Source organism: Haemorhous mexicanus, chromosome 2 (genome assembly GCF_027477595.1).
Source record: "Haemorhous mexicanus isolate bHaeMex1 chromosome 2, bHaeMex1.pri, whole genome shotgun sequence".
Lineage (NCBI taxonomy): Eukaryota > Metazoa > Chordata > Aves > Passeriformes > Fringillidae > Haemorhous > Haemorhous mexicanus.
In genome coordinates, this window is record NC_082342.1 from 25,154,090 (window position 1) to 25,169,779 (window position 15,690).

Below are 15,690 nucleotides of genomic sequence, written 5' to 3' on the forward strand. Positions count from 1 at the left end.
CAGCCGTCAAGACAGCTGAACACAGATGGAGCCATCACACTCTAAGGTCAAGGTCTCTAAGGCCCCAGAGATTTGGACATCTCAACTGGAAAAGAAGGACAGCAGGCTCTGACTGACAGACCACTCCACAGGAGTGATCTGGAGCAGCAGCCAGTGCGTTGACATCAGGGCAAGCCACACGTACCTACCCACAGACTGTCTGCTGAAATAATCTGTATGGGCATCCCTCCTTTAGAATCTCCACTCACTGAGAGGGCTACTACTTGCTGTCATTGTTTTCTTTATCTTAGGTGGTTCCTGAGCATTCACTGGCCACAGGTGGCGCAGAAGACAAGATGAGACATTGTGAACTCACACTACATTTACTCATCAAAGAGTAATTATGACTGAGTTCTTTGTATGAGGCACTGCAGTGCTGGAATTCACATGAAGAAGAGGAAAAAGCACAAGCAGCATCAGTTTTACTCAGTAACTGGCAATAGCCATGGTCTGGTTGAAGACTGAACCAGCAGCTTTCTCCAGCAGTGCAGAGGGGTTGGGCTGACTGGGGACAGGGACCAGCCCACCTGCTGCCAGGAAACTGTTGGAGACTGGGCATGATCCCATGTAACTCACAAATAACCCTGGCATTTCCAGACTGCAGATGAATTAGATACAAGGTAGGCGTTAACTGCAAACATACTGAGTAATATGTATGTACAATTTATTTAAAATACTTTTTAACATATAAAACCCCCTCACTATTTATACAGTCTAAGTCCTAGCAACATATACAAATACTGAGCAACTACAATACATGCTGAGGTAAGAACATACATTCTGGGAGAATACTCAAGCCAAACAATACTGAAATACATTTGGTATACACGTCTTCACATATAACAGACCCATGAAATGCACATTTGCGTTATTATATACAGGGAAATTCTAGTCTTAGTGTGCCATGCAATTTAAACACAACTGTTACATATTAAAATGTATCTTAGCCCTAGTAGATAACATGTTCAAAGTCTGAAGCAGGACCAAAGCTTGGGACCAAATTCCTTCCAAAAAGGGGCTTAAATTTTAAAAACATCCATTTCTTTAACAGCTTATGCTCCTCAGATAATGAAACTGCATTCTATTTGCTTAAAAAATAACCCACTGTACAGAAACTGCATAATTCTTACACCACCTTAGCCTTTAGCTATCCACAGTTCTACCATTCTTGGTCTGCAGTAAAAATCAAATCCAGGTGTGTAGAATCTATTTTAGATGCTGAACAGGCCACAAGTGATTTTTGACTCCAGAGTTTATACACAGCCCCTCTACAAACAGATTTTCAGGGGTAAGTGATGAAACTTTACTGGTGATAAAGCATGGTGGCAGCCCCTTGAACAGCATTGCAGCTTCCATTCAGACGTCGTCCACAGCATTTAAGGACCTGGGCAGTAAACAAGGCTTTAAATTTCATCACAAACAAACAATAACACCTGAAGTCCATAAAACTGGACTTCCTACTGTGTAGGGAGAGGGTCCACATGTATGGGTTGATTCAACATCCTTCCAATTGTGCTGTTAGAATAAAAATTTTCATAGTGGGGTGTTCTCCTACTTAGGTGAGAAAGCCATGGGGTTTTTTTTTAACAAGATAAAAAATGGCAAATATGCCATTCAGACTGTTTTTATTTTGTGATAACCTAGCTAAATGAGTCTACATTACCCCAGTAAATGACTGACTGCAATGTTTTCATAGTACAGAACACTGGAACATTCAAAGGATACAAATTCCAATAAATAAGTTTGAAATGGACACTCTTTGGAATAGTACTCATTCATTTGCAAAGGTTTTGGAATCTTTCATGTTTCTAATAAGAACGATCATAAAAAAATTTGGCAGTTGTGCTAAAACATACCATATGTGCTAAATGCATGTCTAACACAAACTGTGCACCATTAGAATATTTGTGTGCTTCCTTACGCACTCACAGAAGTATGTACAGATCTTTTTTTGTTTAAGCTCACACCTGAACACAGAAAAATGGACACTCTGGGGGAGGACAGGGCAGGGCCTTTCTCAGTTCAAGTCACCTCCAAGACCTGAATGCGTCTTGAACTGATCATCAGGGAAGTCTGACTTGGAGGCAGATGATATTCAAGTGGCCCTCACAAGCACAAGGGAAAAATGTAAAAGCAGTTCCCAAGTAGTTTGCTTTCTCAGTCTGGGCTTCCTGGATCCCTAGGAAGAAATATGACTGAGAGGCTTAAGGTGAAGAGGCAGAAAAGAGATTATACAAGAAAGCAGCCTCTAGGTTTGGAAGGCTAACCTAACCAAAAAAGCAGGAACGTTCTGAGGAACACACAGCTAGCTGAAAATTGCCAATTCTGTTAACAAAAGCTGAAATAATGTAATTCAGAATCAAAACTATTTTATGCCACAAAGCTAAAGGGATTTTTGCCATTAGTCCTGATAGCAGCTTGTTAAGTCCAAAGCTGTGCAGACATTTTACAATGAAAAGAGGAATTTTAGAAGCTGTAGTGCTTGCAACAGAAATTAAGAGCTTTGGGTACTGAGGTGGGCTTCCCCCCGCCCCCCAAAATAGTACCATTAGGAAGAAATAACTGGCTTTTGTACTTAAACTGTTTCCCCTAATTTATCACTCACATCTATGAATTACTGGAGCTAATCATGAAGAGTTCTTCTCTCATGTCTGACAGACATTTGTACAGCAGTAATTAAAAAGTCCACTGTTTTGCAGGAGACAAGCTCTTAATTGTCCATACAGCTTCAGGAAAAGCAGAATTAGAGCTTTCCCAGACCTCCCATACCACGTCTTTTGGTTCAATGTTGTATTATTTAAGACTAACAACACCAAAACAATGGAATTAAAAAAGTGAAATTGTGAGCTTTATGGAACTGCTTTTAGAAACAAGCCATCATTCTACCTTACTCATGAGCTAACTTTGTTCATCCTTACTCACAGTGGGATGGGCTACGCTCTGCGGCACCTGGTACACGAGTTGGTCGGCACTGCCCAGCCCCGGCTGCCCCTTTGGTATATCGTACAGTGCCTGTGCTGAGGATGCACTGTCTGTCCTGGATAACAGTTTATTGCACATCCCAACCAGTGGAGGAGCTTGATTCCCTGCAGCTTTGAAGGTGGAAATGGAAGGAGCCCCAAGAGGGGTGCTGGGATGGCTGGACATGTCCATGATTATTGGAGTCGCATACTCAGGTCCGGTTACGGGCAGTGGCTCAGCATAGGCGTGGTAAACTTCTTGGATCGGGGAATTGTAAGGGTCCAAGTCAGCGTAACTGGCTTCTTTTCCTTCCTCTGGTTTGAAGGTTGATCTCTGGTGAAGCGTGCCCACAATTCCCCCTACCAGAGGCTGAGCATATTCTGTTTTGCAAGTCCCAACAAAACAAAACATAAATACTTACTGGGTTGTTTTACAGTGGCATCACATTAAATACAGCCTGTCAATAGTCTGCCAGAGATCACTATCCTACATCAAACCAGTGGTCCATCTCTGTCCACCAATGCCAATTGCTTTGGAAAAGGATTCCTTTCCACCCAATAGGTAAAGCCATTGAGGTAGCCAAAACCAAAACATTCCCACTTCTCAGGTTTATACTTCTTCCCAAGTGAGCTGCAACTTCCCATGCTGCAAATCTGCCTGAAAATGAAGCTGACTGAAATGTTCTTCTATTTACATTAGATTTAAATAAAATTGCTCTGCCTGGATCTCGATAAAAAGTGGTCCTTGTGGAGGAGAAGCCTGCATGTAGTCTGAGATATTTTAGCTCAACAGATAATCTGAGTTACAAAAGCTGGAGGTGAAAAGCCTGACTAGCTGGGTAAAACCGACAAGCAGCCAAACAAGAAAGCTAATTCTGCCTGCAGTGAAGCTGTAAGTCCTGTATATCTGCCCAATTCTGCCATCAGCAGGTAAACACAGAACCAAAGGCACAGTCAGTCATCCTCCTCCCATGCCTGGCTCACCAGGAAAGGGCATGTGGAACTATCCATAAACTCTCCTTTTCCACATCCCAAGTTTGATTTAACCCATGCAGTGAAGGTAGAGAATCAAGTGCCATATTTCAAATTTGTGCACGAAAATATTGTGATGAAATTATTTCCAGTGCATGAAAATATAACTAAAGGAATTCTTTCCCCCTTTATGAGGTTTAAAAACAAGTAAGGAATCTTTCAGTTACTGCATTTACTTAGGCAAGTGTCTATCTATAGCACATAAAATGAGAGAACAGACATGAAAAAGCCTGCATTTTAAGAGATATACTTACCCACAGAATGACTCATTTCTCCTCTGTTCCCCTCCAAAACGAGGAAATAACTAAATGCAGCCAGATTCCTGACATTTTTGGCATGTCATTCACATACATACATATATATATATAAAAACATGGCCCACAAAGTACCTGCAGACTCTGTTTGCAACATTGTTGGGACTTCTCTTGGTCTCAGGTGACTGATTTCACTGCTGCTGTAGCACACAGGAGTTTCTTCATGTTCTGCTGATTTGATCGGGAAAAACTGCTTCATCCCCTTCCACCATCCTTCATATGAATTTAAAAAAAAGAAAAAAAAAACCCACCCAAGATTGCATATATACTGTGTTTTAAGCTACTAAAATACTTTTCAGCACAGCTTGTATTTTGTTGAAACAGGTAAATAACTCAATTATCACTATATTGACTAATACCCTAAGACATCAGAGCTGTGAGTTATCAGAAAGATATGTGGCAAATGAAAGTGATTAAAAGGTTCCTTGTCTAAAGCATAAGACATACTTAAGACTGCCAGTGAGCAGATACACGGATGTGCAAGTTTTCAACAGAGGCCAGAGAAGTAAAGCACAGTCACACAGCAGTACTAACCCAACTGTTGCAGCTGGCCTTTGCATATGGGGCACAGGTGGTTTCAGGACCATTGCAAAGAGCTGTCTGGTGCAATTGTCTGATCTTAAGTTTATGAGGCACAAGACAGTTGGATGGAAGATATACCTAAATCCCACATGCTTACTAGGGCAATGAAAACAAAATTTTTGACCCAACTTCTACGCTAAGATGAAAGACAGTTATCAAATGTATAGAGACATTCCTTAAAAATTTTCTCCTTGTGTTGTATAATTAAAAGGTTTTCTACTTTGTTCACAAAAACCCTGAAGGGGTCAGATCTAACAGGAGACATGACATTTACTATTTCTGAAAAAAAGGAAATCAAAGAAAGAAGCAGTACAATTAAGTTGGTCCACAAAAGAAATTCAGTTTGCTCTGCCTCCCTCAGTTAGCATTAGAGAAGCTTCTGCTAGTGGAAACTGTAACTGCAATCTGAAATAAACAGTGAACAAAAAAACCACTGAGCATATGGTTTCATAAAACCATTTTGTTACCTGCACGATCCCAGTAAGATAGATCATATGTGTCCTCAGTTTTTTTCTTGCTGTAAGGGAAAAAAAAAGGAAAAAAGTGTTATTTTAACTAGTCTGCTTATCAAAAGATGCATTAAGTAATGCTCAGCAACTATCACCTTGGCAGTAACTGGTCCTCAAATTTAATGTATTAGCACCAGTAACCTGGCTTCCCGTCACCCGTCTGCTGCTACCAGAGAAGCTAGTTTTCAGTCAAAGCACTTCCAATGAAAGCAGTTACAAAAAGCTGTTTTGTCCTCGCTAGTCAAGTGATGTTTTTCTCAGAAAGAATGCAATTCTTTCCACAAGTGCAGACCACAGAGTTTCCACAGCAATACATGCAGCATTTCATTCCTACACACCAGGCTCACAGTCATTTAAAGCACTTTCATCCATCTATTCATTTACCGGTTTCTCCAATGCCACGCACAAACTAAGATAAGAATCAGAGTAGTGAAGATCATCACCAGCACTGGAACCAGAACTGCTGCCAATGCCACATCTGAAAGCCATTAAATTAAGTGGTGTCAGACAGAAAGAGTTTCTCATAAATCAGCTTTTGATTTGAAAATTACCTAAGTAGAGCACACAGTTTTCACGTTTAGAGTCTATCACACCAGATCCCCCAGCTAAGCTACTCAGCTGGATACTTCCACAGCGCAACATCAATTAACATCTGGCTCTTCTATATGCATGCACAGCTGGTAGTGTTTTAGGGTTTTTCATCAAAATCAATCAGTTCGTTTTAAAATACGGTTTTTCTGTTACAATAATGAATTCTATTATTTATGCAGAAAATCCCTTTTGTGTCACCATATAAGTTCAAATCTCCTTTAAGAAGTAAATTCTACAGTACCTTAACAGTTAAACCCAATCAGTCAGTGCTGGGTCTGTGTGTGATCCTGCCAACCTGTGTGATCCTGTGTGTCCCCTGCCATCCAAAGGACACTTCAGAAGTGCACACATCTGAAGTGACTTTGTTCCCTTTTCTGACCATTTTCTTTGGTAAACAAAATGATTATGCCAGGTGACATTTTTCAAATTTCATGTCAAAAAAACTGCTCCAGAGAAGATCTGCTGTATCAAAGGTGTTTTGTTCTAAGAAATTATTAAATAAAGCAGTTACACCCGATTAATTCAGAAGGGAAGTCCAAGTTACAACTTTTCCTTCTGACAAAGTTTGTTCAGTGATTAAAAGCTGAACACCATTTGAACAAGCTCTGGAAGATGGAACTATTATATATCTATAAAATATATACTGAATATACATTTATCTTATATATATGTTACTTGGCAGATTGGTTTTGTTTCTTCATGCAGCATGCAATTGCACATCTTTTATAATTTGTTTATTTAATAACTGGTAAATATTAGAAATAAAATATTGATAATCTGCTGTAATTTGTTAAGCTTTGAGAAAATTTCAATGCAGAAAGCACATTCAATATATGTCAAAGCACTATAAGGAGTTCCAAACATTTCTACTGTTTAACGATGGATACCTTTGGTTACACTTGGAGTCACTGTAGTGTTTTTTATTTCAGGTGTGAAAGTTGTTTTATCTGTCTGCAGCGAAGTCTTCATTGAATGAAGGAAGTCATCCACAAAGTCAGCATTCTTCTCATAATTCTTGTTCTGAGGTGTTGGTGGCAAAGTGATTTTAGGAGCACGACCTTCAGAAGAACAGGATTTATAAGGTAAGTTCTTTGAGGGCTAGTTTTCCATATCTCCTTTTCAGGAGAAGACAGCTGGAACAGTTTGCTATAAAGCTTTTGTTCATGTTATACAACGAGGAAACTACTCACCAGGAATCAATGACATGGAAAGCAAGCGATTGGCATCTTCTGACACACTTATTTTGTAAATTACCTTGTGTACACCTAAATTCAGTATTTTCTTCTTAAATGTAATAACTTTTGGATAAACTCAGAAATACCAGTTAAAGAAGGATTACACAGCCAAGAAGTACTTCAGACTTACTGAAAACATACCCATGATATAACTCTTAGTCTTAGTAATTTCATGTACAACCTTAATAGTTTCACTTCTTGTCTTACACAGTTGAAGGATTTAGTTGTCTTACCTATACTAAACTGACATCCTAGTAATTCTACTTTCATTGCAATTTTCTGGTGCCATTTTAAGGGGTTAATCCTAAAAAAACGTGCAATTATAGGTGGAATGAAATTATTGCGAACTTCCTGGTACAATTCAGTATTCCCCTGAAATATCTAGAAAAGAAGGGAAAAAAAGAGAGAAACATTAAATTCTACAAATACAATAGTAATTGAGTAAGTATTACCAATTTTGATGTTTTGTTGAGGAAGAATAAACAGTGAAGGATTCAATACACCCCAGAACAGCGCTGCTGCCATTTTATTGAGGAAGAATAAACAGTGAAGGACTCAATACACCCCGGAACAGCGCTGCTGCCTGCCCTTGTCCACTCCCTTGGCCCCATTACATTTACAACTAAATAAAACAAAGAAAGGTGTGTGCACATGTATGCACACAGCTACACAGTTCAGAGTAAAGGTACCATGGAATATCATACTGATGCTCCCCAGACACGGCCTGCTGTTACACATGTTTATGGCACTAAATTATTCTAACTCCTTCTTGGTATTTTACACTTAGTCTTCAAATACACATGGATAACAAGGACTTGTGACACTGAGCATGCTGGAATTAAATGGTGCCTTCACACAGCCCAGCAGTTCAGCACAGCCTGTCTGAGGATGGTATTCCTTACAAAGCACTGGGAGGCACCCTCAAGTGTGTAACCACACTGTCTTCTCGTGGCTGCTGCCTGCAAGTGCTGAGCCACAACAAAATAGAAGAACTGGGGTTCAGAATGTGAAAGCTCTCCTCAGTCTCACACTAAGCCATGATGTTCTGCAAGAGAAGGGTGCAGACTTTGTGTGAAGGATGAGCTCAAGCTGGTCCTTCACTGCCATCCTTGCACACAAAGAACTCATCAAAATGTGACAACACACCATGATGTTCTGCAAGAGAAGGGTGCAGACTTTGTGTGAAGGATGAGCTCAAGCTGGTCCTTCACTGCCATCCTTGCACACAAAGAACTCATCAAAATGTGACAACACACAATGAGTCTGACTGAAGTTTAAAAGCAGTGAGCGGAGTCCCTGTGAGATGCAGTGTAAGCACTCTGACAGATTTACAGCCAACCAAGATTTTGTCACTCCTGAGCTGCTTAAAACAATACAGCAGCTTGGCCCAGTACTCCAACCCTCCACCTCCTTCAGGAAGACTGGTTTGGCACCATGTCTTTTGGTAGGAAGTGAGCTGCCTCTCCATGTTCGTGCACAGCAGTGGGGCTTTGGCCCTGCACATGCAACTCTGTGGTGCTGCCGCAACACAGGTCACCACTGGGATGACAGCAAATGAGTTCTTTCTTTTGAAGCACTTTTGATACAGACATTGCAAACCACGGTGGACACAATGCAAAACACAATTATGGCACTTGCCTGAAAGAAGTCAATATTACAAGGAGTTTTCTTCTCACTCACATCACTTGGTAAGGAATAAAGTACCCTGCCATTCTTAAAGACAAGCACTGCACTGTGCAACAGATGATGTGTCTGCATAACATTGAGCAGTCAAGAGCTTTTACCACATCTCTGATCAGTACAAATCACTGCTGTTTCAATCTTGACACACAAGAGATTTCTGTATTGCACTGCGGAGTGTTTGGAAAAAAAAAAAAAAGTCTAGAATATCCCAAGAGGCCTGAAATAATTATTCTAGGAAACTATCTATTCAAAACAAGTGACTGCTCTGAATTTAAGCTTCTTGTTCTTAAATAAATTCAGTAGCAACAAATGAAGACACAGTAGATGCAGGGGCAAGCATATGATGTTATTTTGGAAATAAATTAATAACACCAAGTAGTTGAAGTTCATCTGCCCACAGCAAACTGGGTTCCAATTTACAGCCACTTTTCCCTTACTAGTTTGTTTTGGTTTGGTTTTTGATTTTTTTTTTTTTAATTTATAGGCTTGTAGCTACAGATCTCACTAACAAATTTTTTGTTTTGGTAAGGATGCAAGTGAGAAGCAAAATAAGAGAGGTGACTTCCTGAGGGGATGCACCCAGCCCGAATTCCTGTACTGTATCCTTGCTCGTGCTGTGCCTGCCAGCATAAAAAGAAGATACATCTGGCTGCCCAAGCAACATACGCAGACGTTACAGAGCAGGAACACAACTCTGAAAGCCGAATCTCATGTCAGGTTTCTGAGTCTGAGCATGTAACAGCAAGGGCAAAAAGAATCAACACCAACTCTTACCTTCAAGAAAGATTAACAGTAAAGATCTTTACTCCAGGCTTTTATCAGTCAAGCTTTTGACATCCAGTGTTACAGAAGTAACTTAACCTTACCTTCAGCTCTGTATTTTTTCTTACCCTAAATTTTGCATTAAAAAATAATTTGCTTCTGAGCTCAATACAGCACTAACTTTTTAATGAGAAATCACTCATAGTCTTTTTATTATCAAATTCTTTCCACTTCCCCTTGTGCTGTTAAACAAAGCTTTTCCAACACTGCAACTCTCATTTGTCCTTTTTCCCAAATTCAAGCATTTACTCTTTTTTTAATCCATAAAAAATTAAGAAAAAAATTTCTTGAGTACTGCCAAATCTCTAAAAGGTATTTGCAAAAAAGACTACAGGAAAGACTTAGAAAAGCCTTCTAGTCTCCTGAAAAATGTTAGGAATTCCAAACAAAAAAACAGGGACTAGCACCTCCCAGCTGGTCTGGCACGCAAAAAGATGCATCCAAAAGCAAATCTGTAACAAGTGAGGTAATGGCAGACAGAGAGAAAATCTGCTATTTTGAAATAGAAAAAACTGAACCATATTTTTCTGTTATTTAACTACAGCTGCCAGTTCCTGGGTACATATGATTCTTCATGCCCTGTCCCTTAATGACACACAGGTCTGTTGCCTGTAATTTCAGGCTCCACAATTTGTTTCATTTCATGAGCAGGCAAGAGGGATAATGCGCTCAAATTCAAGGCAGTAACTGCAAAGCTTTTTAAAGAAAATTGTCAAGCTAACACTGAAGCCTAAATCTAGGCAGTTTCCAAACTGAGATCTTATTTTCTGGCCAGAAGAGGGCACTCAAAACTAGCAAAATATGCTGGTTTTTTCCTTTTTTCTTGAATACTTCTCACCAACAGTGACTTTAGTTCACATGTAGGCTCAGACCCGACAGTAAATTCTCCTCCTCTCTTCCAAGAGTTTCCTACTGCAGTTATGTTCAGCGCTCAAAAATCTCTTAATTTAACAAACTTCAGCTTATTACTTCAACAGGATGATACATCCTACTTTGAAACATTCTTAATCCAGAGTAAAGAGAAGACCAAGGACAGCCAAATTGACCATCCTTAAAACCTGTTTCTAAAAAAACGACCAGACTAGTAATTACACTTACATGTACTTAATACCACCGGCCTATAGAAATAAGATAAATGACATCCAAGGACTTTAAGAAAAAGAAGGAAAATCCAGTTCCAGTCACATTACTAAGAATCTTGTAATTTTGTTAAGAAAATCTGATCGGAACCACTGGGAAGACATGAATTATCTCATTTTTACTGCAGAGCTGTAAACATGGGGAAAGTAAGATTATCTTGCTGCTAACATTAGGGACTTTTTCTGTGCAACAAAACATTTGCAATCTGAACATTCCTCTCCCTCTGCAAGGGCTGTTCTCTTACATAAGAAACTTAACAGTATTTGCTTAAAAATTAAAATTGACAGAAACATTAGAAAACATGAAAAAATATACAACCCATTACATTTATTCTGTAATGATAAGAGGGTAAGAAAGTAAAGCTTTATTTTAAAACATATAACCTATTTTAAAAGAAATAAAATTATTCTTGAAGAGATGCTGTACCAGAAAACCTACCAGTGGCAACAGAAGTTTCTTGTATAGAATATTCCCACCCCAAATATTAATAAAAATAACATAATGAATTTTAGAACTGTTCAAATCCTTACATATTTGCATATTGTCATATTTTCTTCTGCTTATCTGCTCTTTATGATTCCAAATAACACTAAAAATTAATGTTACTTAATGATTCTTCACCATAACGAAATTACTTATATTTACAATTATGAAATCTCTTTGGAACATACCTAGAAAGTATGTGGTATTTTTACCTTATCTTTACCCATTCCAGGTTCTCTGTACACTGTCCACTTATGTGCATCATCACTGTACAAAATTCTGTAGGCTGAGACATAATAGTAGTGCTCTGATAAAGTTGATCCAGTAGTTATAATACCTGTGAAAATTGAGGCACACAGTTAGGACAAGAAACTGGCACCACTTTGTAAAAACTAACAGATTGGTTTTTGAATCCAGAGTTGTACAGTGGAGAGTCTTAATGGGTCCCATTAACTTCAAGAAGTTTATCCAAAGGGCCAGGGTGTGAAGCTTCCACAGTGACTGAAACTTAGTAAACTCATTTTACTTACTTTGTGTTTTAATTTTCATGGCATAACCTTGCTAAGCCCTTCTCCCCACACCTCATTCCTTGATGGAAACAGCCCCTTCATTTGACCACAGCTCACTCCCGTCTCCAGCTGCTGACACAGCTTTTCCCTGCTCTTGTACCGCCAACCTAAAGGCACCATTGAAAGAACTGCAGCTTGCTACAGCTGACATTGCAGCGCTGCAGCACAACTCACACAGCAAAGCTGTTTTGGAAAGGCTTGTTAGCATAAGAATTAGAGGAGTAATGCAAAATCCAAAGAGATAATAACAAAGGCCACTGGTAAATCCAAATTGCTTAATGACAGCAAGCCATGCAGCTGACAGCAGACTGTGCAGCTGAGGTTACAGAGACCAACTCAGGCATTTAGGAAAGAGACAAATGCAAATTGATCAGTGGAACATGTTTTGCAATAGCCTTAAAGCCCTGGACTCCATGAAGCACTCAACCTAAATCCAATTTAATTTTGATTTACATCAGATGACAAACATGTCCATTAACAACAGCAAATCACCTCTGAAGGATTAAAAAAACACTAACACTGACACTGAAGGTACAACTGCTGCACAGCTACCCTGGAGATTAAACCCAAAATGTCAACACCTCAGTGCTGATATTGGATTCACTGTGGCCATGACAGGCACTAGGGAAAACCTAGGAACACAAGTCACTACACCTGCACCAGAGGTAGCAGCGGGCTGAGCTGACTGGATTTTGATCTGCATCTCCAAGGAGACAATGAGCAGGGAAAGGGAAGAATCAAGGATCCAATAAAACCACAGGAAACACTTCAACAAATTCTGATGGAAGAGATGTCTTCTACTATGAAACGACACCCCTTCAGCTCCAGGCTCCTCCAGTGTATTAGCTAGGACATGGAAGCAATTTAAGTGTAATGGTAATTAACTGCTACCTGAGCTTTATCTAAGGCCCAGCACAGGAAAAAAGGATATCAGTAACCAAAAATTTTGAATGCTGCTGAGAAGTCACATCAGATAACAGGTAAGTACCTGTTATTTTCTTTTCTTTATTCAAGTCAATCTGCAACCACTGATGTTCATCACTGATAAAAGCAGCCCAAGGAGGTCCAATCCTTTTTAGTCTGGCATTTTCAGGTTTCCAAACGTTTAATTGTCCTGTTCGGTTAGGCCACTCGAAAATCGATGATGATGTGATGTGGGAATCGGGAATCACCCCAGACTCCATCCCCAGTGTCCCATAGCAACCTGAACAACAGAAAAGGCGAAGATTGCAAATGAGAACTGAAGTTATGCTGCTTAGATTTCAAGACTTTACATGCAAATATTATATTGCCATCTAAATTTATTCCATAACAACAATACCAACAAAACACACTGTCTTTTGCTTTCTAACAGGGATGCTAGAACCAAACTAGTCACGAGAATGCCATGATTTGTGCTTGTTCCAAGGGTAATGTGGATATTCTTTCAGTCACCACTCAGGCAGAGCATTCAACAAGAAGCACTGGGGAACCTTCATGGTCTAAGAGTATCTCTGGCTGCTGCAGGAATGGGAAACAGGCTATTGGTTCATTAGTTACTTTCTTGTGTCTGTATAACTTGGGTTTTCAAACCAACCGGAGCATCACAGTGTTAAATAGAACAAAACCAAAGCATGTAGGAAGTCATGTCATAATCCTGGCCTTGAGCTCAAATACATCCTTGAAATTAGTTATATTTTTCTGGTTACCATTCTTATTAAATATTTCTTCTCATGTTGCCTTCTGCTGGTAGCTGAAAAACATTTCCTAAATTCAGGGCTAAATTTCTTGTTCTGTAATACCAATGGTTTTCCTCTCCCATGCACAGTCCCCAGAAGTATCAGCAGCGAGCAATCTTTGCCTTCAGTCAGGCAGGCTGAACAACATAGCCTAGTTTCCCTCCTCCTGTGAACTCCTCCTCTCGACCAAGGGGAGCACTCATCCCTCAAGGAAGGCACAGATGGCAGAGCCCACATGTGACTGGACCCCAGAGAAACTCTTGCCCATATCCTGTGAGATGGCATTAGTAGTTTACTGTCTCTGCTGAACGTATGTCACCTGCTGCAGCACAGGATCACAACACCAAGGGAATTCTTTCCCTCATCTGTCATTTTCCATCTAACATGCTGCCACTTGGCAGCAGAAATGCCTGTCTCCAAATACCTGCTACATTCCACTCTTTGCTCTGTGATGCTTCAGGTAATTTCTATCAAGTCTCAAAGTCAGGCAGTTTTTCCTGTATAAGTAGTCTCATCTTTGCACTGACCACCCCTCTAGCAATAATAACACACTCCTCTACTTCATACCAAGTCATAAAACCAACTGCAACAGGAGGAAACACACTAGTACCTTCCCCGCAGTCTGATAAACCTAATTTGAGCATACTACAGAGTTTTTTCCCCCCTCACCTAACTCCTAGGCAACCCAACTACAGACATTTCAATCTAGAGCTGCATCTTGTCTCAAGCTTATTCAATAATTTCTCTCGTGTCACTGAAGTTCACAAAGTCCAGATCAGCATTTTTTCCTATCTCTTCCAATTTCCAGGCCATTTAATTACTTTCACACACACTATCAGATCCCATTGTGAAAGATAAAAAAACCCAGCAAACCCTGCCTGGATCACTGTGTTTAATATTCTTTATGCATAAGGACACTAGACCAGTAATTCCTTCTCTCAGCTCCTGCAGATGCCTGAGAGAAAAATAATTTTAATATTATGTGCACTATATTTTCTAATTTTTGTTTATTTATACATTTCCATCACCAAACACTCCTGCACATCAGATTCCTGTCTTTATATCCCAGTTCAGTGTGCCTTTGATTTATGTATTAGGAAAAGCATTTATTTATTTTGAGAAGTATGTGCATGATTCCCCCTCCCTTTCTTTTTTAAACTTTATCTTTATGAAAAATAGATGTGATGGCTTTATGGTTTTTACATTGTTACTAAAACAGTTAAAGAGACTAAGGAAAGGCCACTGTCTTCACATTATTTCCAACATCCGCTCAAAGATGGCATTTAAAGTGACTTACAAAAAAACTAGCTTCCACTTCGAAAACTACAGCTAATTTATTTGATTAGACTGAAAGACTCTCTTTCTGCACATAAGCAAGGCTTACTTGAAACATTGCTGTACCTATAAATTAGAGATGATTAATCATCAAGTTGAGATAGTAAAACAATTCAAAAATATACATTATTGAAGAATGCAGTAAAAAGGTCTCACAAATGACAACAAAAATTAAGAAATCAAATATCTGTACACCTATTTCTATTCACAAAGTTTGTATGAAAGTAGTAACATGTAATACATGTGATAACGCTTACCACTTGTCTTAAAGGTGAAGAGACTTGTAGACAAGGGTCCCCTGCAGAGAACAAAAGATGATGTTTTGCAGTACCCAGTGAGAAAAATTGAAACAAACTGTCTTCAATTTATTTTTCTTGTCTGCTTGCCACTGAAACGTATGCACATGTGCCTGAACAAGCACATAATGATTAACACATCCTGCCAGCAAGATGCAGCACTTTCAGTACAAACACCTACTTGAATGACATCAAGTCCAGAGATACTGGGTTAAATACTTTCAAATAAACATCTACCCAGCAAAATGCAAGACTTCATTAAAAAGCTTTCTTTTCAAATTAAGTTAATCACAGTAACACAAATCAATCTCCTGTGATTGCTTTCATTTTTGGGTCTTGAGATACAATGACAAGTGAACACTCTTTTCCTGAAACTGAAAAG

The 15,690-nt window shown here is 39.3% G+C and overlaps 1 protein-coding gene across 4 annotated transcripts in view; it reads right to left on the minus strand.

Moving 5' to 3' along the window:
- Positions 1–686: 686 nt before the first annotated feature.
- The window catches only part of DCBLD2 (discoidin, CUB and LCCL domain containing 2), a 46,652-nt gene continuing 31,648 nt past the window's right edge, over positions 687–15,690 (minus strand). For 3 of the 4 annotated variants that reach the window (XM_059837923.1, XM_059837924.1, XM_059837926.1), the window contains 10 exons: positions 15,270–15,310; positions 12,948–13,163; positions 11,603–11,727; positions 7,496–7,643; positions 6,915–7,085; positions 5,821–5,914; positions 5,395–5,444; positions 4,421–4,558; positions 2,962–3,380; positions 687–1,423 (listed from right to left, as the gene is read on the minus strand). In XM_059837923.1, coding sequence (XP_059693906.1) covers positions 1,343–1,423; positions 2,962–3,380; positions 4,421–4,558; positions 5,395–5,444; positions 5,821–5,914; positions 6,915–7,085; positions 7,496–7,643; positions 11,603–11,727; positions 12,948–13,163; positions 15,270–15,310 — 1,483 coding nt within the window. In that variant the 3' untranslated portion in view covers positions 687–1,342. Of the gene's footprint in view, positions 3,381–4,420; positions 4,559–5,394; positions 5,445–5,820; positions 5,915–6,914; positions 7,086–7,495; positions 7,644–11,602; positions 11,728–12,947; positions 13,164–15,269; positions 15,311–15,690 lie in introns of all 4 variants that reach the window. The other variant, XM_059837925.1, reaches the window with a different exon arrangement.